Here is a 10173-nt window from a genome sequence, read left to right on the forward strand (position 1 = left end):
TGACGCATTATTTGTCTCCAAGAAAGATCTCTCTTGATGGGTTTTCCACCTGCTTTTGAAATGCTCAACTTTATGAAGCCTCTGGCCCTGGTATTGTGTCACTTTTATAATATTTGCTTGAAGCCTAGAAAGCTTTTTAAACGAAAGCACCATACACATGCCAGGAAGGAGAAAAACACCTGATGTTCACTAAGGAATAACTAGTTCTCTCATCTTTGGGTTCAGGGCAAGGGGAGATGCCCCTGGCCTGCTCCCCCAGTCCCTAGGATTGTATTGCCAAAATTAAATAGCAATCTGTGAAAAATGGTCGTGTGATTCTCCCCTGATGTTTGGGGGGGGGGGATGAGTCAAAATAGCTCATTCGATAGACCAAGATGCCTTATGTGCCCATTTAATGTTTTGTTAAAAAGAAAAAAAAAGGAAAAAGAAATGGGGAGATTGCTGAACAACCCCCCAGCCTTGCCCCATCAATGATTTCACAGGATCTGACCTTTTATGCCCCACAGCTCTGAACGGAGGCAGCTCCTGTTCGTGCAGCAATTGCTTGCATAGCATCAGACTTTCTGACAATCTAGCCGGGGCTTCTTTGCACCGATGCAAAGCTCCTGTCCATCCGTTCCATCATAAAACAAACCACGTAGGCACAGAGGTGAACCCTAGGAGTAGTGCAAAAGCAGCGACGGCTCCTCCAAATATTTAATGGCTTCCGGTCCCTGACTTGCATCTTTCTGATCCGATGCACCGCACTGAAGAGAAGAGCAAAATAGGTCCATCTGTCTGTTTCTGGGTCTTACTCAAAACAAATCATTTGGCTGCAGCCTGGGAGCTGGCCATTAATAACCCCGACAGCTGCATGCTGGTAATGAAGGGGTGACTTCAACGGGGCTTCCATTCTTCCTGCTAACCCAGACATCTCAATGCAGGCTTGTCAGCTCCCTATCACTGCAAGTGGAGAACTGGCTGCAAACTGGTGGTTTGGGGGAGGTTCCCGGCCTCCACTTGGGGGCTGTTAAGTCCCAAGGAGACATTTGGGCCTTTGCCCCTCATTGAGCTATGGTTGAGCATCCAACATCTCAGGAAGATTGATGTCAGGGAGAGCTCTACCATGGTAGGGTCACTCTTGGCCCATGAGAAGGTGACATTTTTCCAGGATAAAATAACTAGAAGTATACAAGAAAAGACTCACCTTGGGCTGGTACAAGGGTAAGGAATGCGCAGTTCTCTCAGGGTGCCAAACTACAACTTTCAGGAGCTCCAGACCACAGGGCCAGTGGTAAGGGAGGCTGGGAATTAGAATCCAGGAACATCTATAGGGCCACAAATTCCCCACCCCTGTTAGCAATGGGGCTACATCACACATACTAAGCCTTGGTTTGAAAGCCATAGTATATTGAATATTGGCTGTAGAGGAGTACAGAGATTGCTTTGAAGAAAGTACGCACCGGCCGTTTAAAAAAAATTAGCCCAGCATAGGAAAACAGGAGTGGGTGAGGATGAAACTCAAGACTGGCCTGCTCTCAGCCCCACCAGGGAGATGAGACCAGGAAATTAACTCCATGGGAAGACCAGAACTACATTTATTGAGATTGGCCCTAATAGCAGAATCTTGCAAGTCTCATTGTGCTATTCCTCCCCCCACCCTTCTTATACTCCAGTGAATCAGGGAGGTGTCTGTCTGAGCCACTTCCAAATTCTATCTGGATCTTCTGGACTTAAAAAATGTTTCAGCCCCTTTTGCCTAGGCAATGGTTCCTGCATATTTCTGTCAAGTTTATCTTCCTTACTCTCTACTTGCCTTGGCTATAAGAGGAAAGGAAAGAGAAACTCTATCAGGCTTTCAATAATCTGTTACTATAGCCTGTATTTATAAAATGGAGTTCTAGTATTTTGTGTGATTTCCCAACCTGATCCATCTCAAATTCACCTCTATTGGTACCATCTCAAAGAGCTGACATCAACTCCATTTCCACAATATACTAAATCATGGCCCAGGGGCCACTAACCTCAACAAGAGTTGTACAAGCTGCTTAAACAAAAACAAACCACATTATAATTTAGCATGAGGTGGGAAGTCTTATCTAACGTGAGCATCTGGATGAGTTGGGTTCTAACGCTAATCAGATCCAGCTGTGACGATCAGTGTGGTAGTCTGGCACATCTGGAGCCCACCAACTGGAGAAGGTGGAAGTATATGATGGAAAAGGAGGGTGGGGAACCTGTCTGATTGTTTTCCCTATATCTGGCATGATTATCACCCCCTTTATCATCCTCCCCCACAGACAAGGATATGGGTTCAACAAAAGAGAAAGTTGACAGCTGAGCTGATAGGTTGCATTCAACCATGGCTTGTTCAACCATACTTTATTGAATCAACTGCCACTGGTGGGGTGCACACAACATTCCAAACCTGAACCCATGTTTTACAAACCACAGTGCCCAGGTTTACACAACCTTCTAAGCCCGAACCAACAAAAATCCTGCCATTTCCCACAATGTGTGAATCTCCTCTTGTGTTAAGAGTCAATGGGGACATACCCATTTTTTTCCTCTTAAGGGACATCCAACAAGTACTTTAGACAGACAGGTTTGTATTCATGCAACTTTCCATAGGACAAAAAGTAACAGCGTTCTGGGCATTCTACAAAATATTTTCCTTTCTTACTGGTATACGATATAAACGTGTTCCTTTGCATAAGCTCTTATCATATGTACCACCTATGGCTCTTGAGCATTTGGGGCATCAGGTGCCACCCTCTTTAGCCAGCCTGTCATTCAGCTGGGTGCATCTACAAAATAGACAGTCTCTCTTCTCCCCCCTCCACTCTACCCTCCATTCCTGTGATGGAATCATGAAGGCCGGGCTCAGGGAGATAAGCATTTTCTTGACTGATGTCAGGCCTAGCCCGAGGAACTCCAAGAGACAATGCAAAATCAGTTCAGCTTTGTTTATTAGCTACAACCTCTAGCAAGAATCTTCCCAGACTGAAACCCCAGGTCCCAAGTCAGCCAGCCATAACAGTGTGAATTCCTCAGGGAGGTGCCAGCCTCATTCTCTTGTAGTTCCCACGCTCCTGCGGTGAGCTAAGAAAATGCTTATCTCCCTGAGCCTGGCCTTCATCATTCCATTCCATCACAATTCCAGCTCTATCTCACATCCAAAGTCCGCCTAAATTTGGCTTTGTTCACCACCCAAGACAAGGTAGCATAAGTTCCATGCGGCTCTAAACCACTCAGACAAGTCAGCACTGGGGAAAAGATTATGGTTGGATCAAGCTAAGTTCCCCTTGTACATGGCGACAATGCGACCAGCGATACCACCTCTCTTGCAACCTGCCTTTTCTTTGCAGAGCATCTCTAAAAGTAAAGTGCAACCTTGGCCAATTGTCCTTGTGCGACTGGCATATGGCTTGGATTTTTTTTTTTCCACATTTGCCCAAGGCAGGAAGGGATGGATGGGCGCGCAACTGAGTCACAAAATCCACAACCTGCATCCTCCCAGAATTCTTGCTTTTGGGCTGTCTGGTTGAGCTAGTCCTCTTCGTGGGGTGCAAGCAATCTTCTCTTGGTTCCCTTTGGGGAGGCCCTGCTCTCAGCCCAGAGGCTGGCAGGAGGGCTGGGGGCTTGGTAGCCCATTTGGTTGGGATCCACCAAGTCCTTGGACAACAGGATATAGATGGAGGGTACATTCTTGTGGACGGTGAGGTGTTCAGGGGGACCCTCTGGCCTGGGTCCCTGGTTCTCCCAGACCTCCACCAAGGTCCGGTATTGCAGCTTGGTGACCTGGTGGAGACCGCCCAGCTTCCGCTTCATGATCTCCACGCAGGTGATAGTTTTGGTGACCGCCCGTCCACAGCCGCTGAAGACGATCTGGCGGATCTCCTCCTGCTCCATCCTGGCCATGGCGAAGCCCATCAAGTTCCGGATTTTGCTGCCTTCCTTCACCCTCATCTCCACCACGTGCGGGGGCAAGTCTGAGAAGGGCAAGGGGCTGCCTTGCTCTGAGGTCTTAACCTTCCTGAAGTTCTCCATCCTGGACTGGATGGCCGGGGGTCCGGCGGGGAGCAGGGCGGCCGCGGCCTCGGCCGCTCCAGAACTCGGTCTTTGGGTCGTCTGCGGACCGCCGGCCAGGGACGAGGATCCCCCCCGCTCGGCGTCTCCCGGCTGCATCTCCCAGCCTTCCGCGCCCCAGGAAGGGAGAGGCTCGCCAAGCCCCCCGCCTGGCCAAGACTTCTCAAGGGAAGGACTCACCGGGAAGGCAAGTGCCCCAAAGCTCCGGAGATCGCCAGCGCTGTCCTCCGGCGGGAGGGCGGCGGGGAGCCCTACTTCGCGCCCGCTGCGTCTCGCCGGCCGGCTGCACCCGCCGGTGCCTTCTCGGCTTCATCCTGGACCGACTTCGATTCCGCCGACCGTCCACGAGCGATGGGCGGCAGGTATGACGGATTCTGCCGGGGAGGGAGCGCGATTTCAGGGGCCAGCCCTCCGCCTCGTCCAGCGCCTCGGCTCAGCCCTTCCTGGCCGGGGGCAGAGCCCGCCCGCCCGCGCGCCCATTTGCCCTGCCCTGCCCGCGCCCGACTTCTCTGCCTCCGTCGAGGCGCGGCTGAGCGCCAGGACGGGGCTCCTGGCCACACGATCCGCGGCGCCCGGCCCCCTGGAAGCGTCCCGGCGCGCTCTCGCCGCTTCGCTCGGCGGCGCCCGAGTCTTCTCCGGCTCAAGGACGAGCGCTGGGGCTCCGCCGGGCGCGGGTGGGTTGTGCGCAACTAGGAATCGCCCGTGTCAGCAAAGTGCAGGCGGCGGCTGTCCCTGTCGCGGAGGCGTCGCCGCCTCTCTCCCCGCCTCCCGGGAGAGCCCTCTGCCGAGGGGGAGCGCTCCAGAAAGGGGACCCTGCCATCGATGGATGCCGCGCGGACGTCCCGGCAGGGTAGGACGAGGCCCGGGGGTGGGGGGTGGGGGCGGTCTGCCTAGCAGGAAGGCTAGAGGCACCTTGCCGTTTCGGGACAGAGCAGCATTTCGCAACCTTGACAACTTGAAGATGTGTGGACTTCAACTCCCAGAATTCCCCAGCCAGCATGCTGGCTGGGGAATTCTGGGAGTTGAAGTCCACACATCTTCAAGTTGCCAAGGTTGAGAAACACTGGGATAGAGGCTTCGGGTTTGGTCTGTGTGTGTAGCCCTGGAGACCCTGCCCACCCTCACCTGACAGCTCTCTGGGTCTCATCCCTCTGAGTCCCCGGTCTGGAAAGTCAGATCGTTGGCCCCTAGTGGAAGCCCTTCTCTTTCGAGCCTGGAGGTGGGACTTGTCTCCTGTCCTGATGGCACTCTTGAGAAGCAACTGTGTTCCCTGGAGGGGAAGAGCTTCTCACCTCCTGAAGCCAAGTAACAGTAACTTCTCCTTCTCCTTCTCCTTCTCCTTCTCCTTCTCCTTCTCCTTCTCCTTCTCCTTCTCCTTCTCCTTCTCCTTCTCCTTCTCCTTCTCCTTCTCCTTCTCCTAACTGAGTATTAAATGCAGCGTCCCTCTAAACTGGCCTAACTCTACCTTCGGTTTCAACCTTTTGGCAAGCAGTTGCCCTCCAGCTGTGTTGGATTACAACTCCCATTGGTTTTATTCTGGCTCAGAGTTGGGCCATTTCCATCCTAGTGATCCAGAGCATTGCAAGTCTCTTCTGGCTATTGCTGAGATCTTGTGAAGGCCCCCTCTGCTGGGACAACATAGGCTGCGGGAGGTTCTAAGATGCTCCAAATCAGTAGGGTGGAAATGGCAGTATTTCCTTTGGTTTTTCTTCTCCTGAAATCCCAGGGTTCCCCTGCTAGTGGCTAGGTGGTAAGAAATTCAGATGTTAAAGAATATCTAAGCATCCAGCAGTGCCAAAACCGAACTGAACCTCCAGTGCTTTGATGCAATGTGCAATTCCACTCATCCCCATTCTGCAGCAGTAGAATTGGCAGGGCCTCCCCTTGCATTGAGCTCTGTGGCTGACTGAATGTTGAACCAGTGAGGAGAACTAATCCCATTATGGCTTAGCCCACAAACCTCAGTTAGGCAAGCATGGCAATGGGGTAAGGTGCCAGCTGCATCATTTTGCTGTTGCCATGGCTGACAATCGGGAGGAGAAAATCTCTGTCTGCAAAATGTGCTCTAGTAAGAGATGTGCTTCCAAGAGGCATGGGCGCTCCAGGTCTTCCATCGCTGGCTCCTGAGATCATTTAAAACTGAAGCTGCTGGGAATTGAACCTGAGATCTTTACAGGCCAAGCAGTAATGGTGAGCTTCCAGGGACAAGGGCACATTGTGATGTACATTTTGTCAAAGATACCCTCTCTGGCCACCAGAGAGATCGGCCCGAGGGTATTGTTGTTGCTCCTATCCCATAAGAAAGAAGAAGTACCACTCCTATGACTAAATTCATGCAATGCTTTTTGATTGACTTGCAGCACTGCAGGCTAAAAAGAAACAGTTGAAAGATGGATAAACTGTGCAGGATATTGATTTGCAATTGAGAAATCAGCTGTGTGGGGCACTCATGGACTGTTTTTATGCCTCTCAGAGATTGTAAATCTCTCCCTTTTGTCTGTCAAGTATCTGGATGGAATTTGGGCATTTTTAGATCAGCATCAAAGCAGCCAAATGTTCCGCCAGCCTCTCCATGAGAGGAGCTTGGCTTAGCCATTGGGTTTTAGGTTAGCATTTTATTTATTTATTTATTTATTGAGTTTTCAGCCATTGTGACTTGCAAGCCATTGGCTTCAGGATGTGTGAACCCAGCCAATTCTGTCTGATTCAGTAAACTGTGGTTAGCCACAACTTAGCTCCATGTGGGAATTCAGTTCTGCTACCCCGATTTTCCAGGAGCAGAAGATATTTTCCTCTGTAGTTTTATTTACTACTTTCTATCCCACCCATGGACCCCAAGTTCTCTATGCTGGTCGCAAACCGGAGTTAAAAGCAGGAAAAAATAAAAACGGAGCAGAATCACACGACCTTGAAGAAGTCCCAACAGCAGTCGAAGAAAGTTGGAATCAAACCCTAGCCGGATTAGGCAAGTATCATCTGTCCTGGTAGGAATGATTGGCGGAAGAGCTGGAACAGCATTAACAGCCCCCTGTGAATTGCTGGAGGGAACTTTCTCCAACGGATTGTCCATGTCATAGCTCTTGCCTTCAGCCTAATGACTTGAAGCACTCGTTGGGTTGGCTGGACTTTGTCTAACCCAGGAAGTTGGAAAGAAGGAGTTCCATTATTAAGATTCTCCCTCTGGCTCTTTCTTGTTCATATTGGTTTGGTAGACTCCTAGCTGAACTGAGTTCCTGGTGACTTCCTGGACAATGTTGGATTTTTGTTTTAGCAACAATACAAAAATGGTTTGACATGCCTTCAGGGATGGTTTTATTGTCTTGCCAGTCTAACCTGCAGCTCCAAAATTTCCTGGTGTTGTCCCATCCAACTACCACCCCTACTTAACTTTCTGAGATCTAAAAATTATCTGGCCCAAAGGTAAGGATGTGCTGCTTCGCCTTGGTTGCCAAGACGTTTGCAGAAGTTGAGGTCGGTTCAAGGAAGACATTACTTTTCATGCCTTTCATTAGTGTGAAAGTTGGCTGCACATCCCGTCTGGCCTTTCAAAGAGGTTTTGAGGGATTTTGGTGGCTGATCTTTTAATGAGGGAGACCCTGTGGCAGCTCTAGGTAGCTTTATTCTTTATAAGGCTGAAGCTCAAACATGACCATGAAGGTCTTCAGTTTTCTTGGTCTTATTCGGGCCTGAGTTTAGGTTGCTTCCAACTTTATATAGTTGGTTGGGTTTGGGCTAAGCACGATGGAGGAACTCAAGCCCTGCAGATGACATCATGGCTAATTTTGGCTTGTTCAATAAACCATGGCTTACTACAGTATATGAACTAGTAATGGGGTAAATGCCCACCAAATTATTTATTTATGTATTTATGTATTTATTAAATTTGAATGCCACCCATCTCCCTTAGAGGGTGACTTATGACAGAAGCATTCTAGAAGCATAGCCCACTGGAACTGTATTCGTAAAAAGCCACAAGGACGGGTCTTGAGGCACACACCGGTGATTGCATAAGCTTTCATAAATCATTGTCCCCATCATTGGATGTGTGGAATACAGTATGGAGAAAACAGGAATACCCAGATATACCACAAGCTGCTGGGATGGAAGGGGGAAAGATGAGACCGTGGGAATGATTTCTAGATTGGGATTGTGAGCAAAACAGCTGGGAACCATCACCCAGACGTTCTGCCCTCGATGATCTGGTCCACAACCTTCTGTAATCTGGTGCTTGGCAGATATGCTGGATTACAGCTCCCATTGTACATAGCAAGCATGGCTGTAGGCTGGAGAAGGCTGCTGTAAAGGCCAGGGATTTGCAATCTAATTAGATAAATTGATGATGAGGTTGTTTATTTGGATAAAGCGTGGCAATTATATAGCCTCCTTGACCTATATTTCAGTTAGCAGCTGAGTTGCCTTGTTCATTTGATCCATCTGAATGACTGTTTGCTAAACATCTCCAGTTGGTCTATGCATATGTGTGCGCGCGCGTGTATTATAAGCTATCTATCTGGAATACTACTAAATATTACTACGACTACTACTAATCCCCGTCTGTAAGACAAGCCAGCGTGGTGATCTTACACATTTGCATGCATGATAGGCTCAGCTTTTTGGCTGCTGAGCTGAGCTAGGTTTATGGAGCTTAAAGGTGCTCCTTCAGGCTGTGCTGAGCAAAGAGAAGCTGTAGTATATTTTTTAAAATGTATGTTTGATGTCTCTTGAGTTGCGATATGGTTTTAATTGTTACCCTGCTCGTAAGCCGCCCAGAGCCACTTTTTGTGAGATGGGTGGCTATATAAATTTGCTAAATAAATAAGTAAATACATACATACACGGGGCTAGCATGGAACGAAGATCACGAACTCATGATTGCACCAGAAACAATTTCCATGGCTTATTGATACGCCGTGATCAGGGAAGGAAGAAAAGCGTGAAGCTGTCAGCTTAAATAAGAAATGTAAAGTGGTTTCCATCAGTGCCACCGATGGGAACAAATTGCTCTGTGGATAATAGCATGGAGGAATTTATAAAGCAATTGCTTTTGAAGGAAGAATAAATGTACAAGTTATTTCTCTTAAAATAGACACAATTGCCAAGGCTGGCTTTGTACATCCTAGCTCCTCCACTTTAAAAGTATCCTGTGTTGTTGTTTTAAACATACGTGTTTTGAGTTGTAAAAATGCAGTGTAAAATTTTGAAAAGCCTGGCTATTGGGGGCACACTAACCTACCCCACTAGGTGTGTGGCCTTGAGAAGGACAAATTGAGCAAGCTCTTGTGAAAATTAATTCCCATTTAATTCTTTCTCCATCCCTAGCTGCCTGTGGATGCAAAAGGGATTTGCCTTCCCATCACAAAACAAACAGCCCTTGAGGAATGACCACCGGCCTTCAGTATCCCTAGGAAGACCACCATATTTTGCAATGAATGCCTGCTTTTTGTTTTTTGGTTTTTTTTGAAAAAATGGGTTGCTGCTAGTTGCAAAATTGCAGATGGAGAATGGATAGAAATGGAGCTGAAATTAAACTTCCAGGATGACCCTCCTTCCAGCATTTCTTTCTTGGCTTCACCCCACCAGAGTTATGGAATCTCTCAGGAGTCACATTTCAGGGCTGGGCGGGGCTGAAAAAGGATGTGGGCGGGGCCAGTGACAAAAGTGGGTGGGGCCATCTTCCCCCTCTTTTTTTCTGATCCCATCTGCTCTCTTCCTTTTTTTATAAATAATTTCTATTCAAGATTTTTTAAAGAGGAAAATAAAAACTAATACAAACTAATATAAAGTAAGAAAAAGAAAAGAGAAGGAAATCAAAGAGAAAGTTAAAAGTGTAAGAAGGGGGAAAAAAGTAAAAGAAAAATAGAAAAGAAAGAAAAAAGTTACAAAGGAGTAGCTTCCAATCTTTGCAGCAGTTATAAGTACAATTAAAAATTTGCCTCTTTCTCTAAAGTTACATCACGACCCTCTTCTTTCTATAATCTATCCTGTCCAATCATCAAAATCCTAAATCATAAGTTGATTTTTTTCTGTTTCATGCAAAAAGCTCATAAGGGGTTTCCAGTCAGCAATAAACATAGATATTGTCCTTTTGCTGATCCAAGAAGTCAA

The 10173-nt window shown here is 48.0% G+C and overlaps 1 protein-coding gene across 1 annotated transcript; it reads right to left on the reverse strand.

Annotated features, from left to right (window-relative positions):
* Positions 1–3528: 3528 nt before the first annotated feature.
* Positions 3529–4167, reverse strand: RPP25 (ribonuclease P/MRP subunit p25). The gene has a single exon (XM_007434139.3). It carries the CDS (start codon positions 4165–4167, stop codon positions 3529–3531), a length of 639 nt encoding a protein of 212 aa, XP_007434201.2.
* Positions 4168–10173: the final 6006 nt, after the last annotated feature.

This window comes from Python bivittatus, unplaced genomic scaffold (genome assembly GCF_059951505.1).
Source record: "Python bivittatus isolate LINGU-HERP-01145 unplaced genomic scaffold, Pbiv_v1 ctg000530_np1212, whole genome shotgun sequence".
NCBI classification, from domain to species: domain Eukaryota; kingdom Metazoa; phylum Chordata; class Lepidosauria; order Squamata; family Pythonidae; genus Python; species Python bivittatus.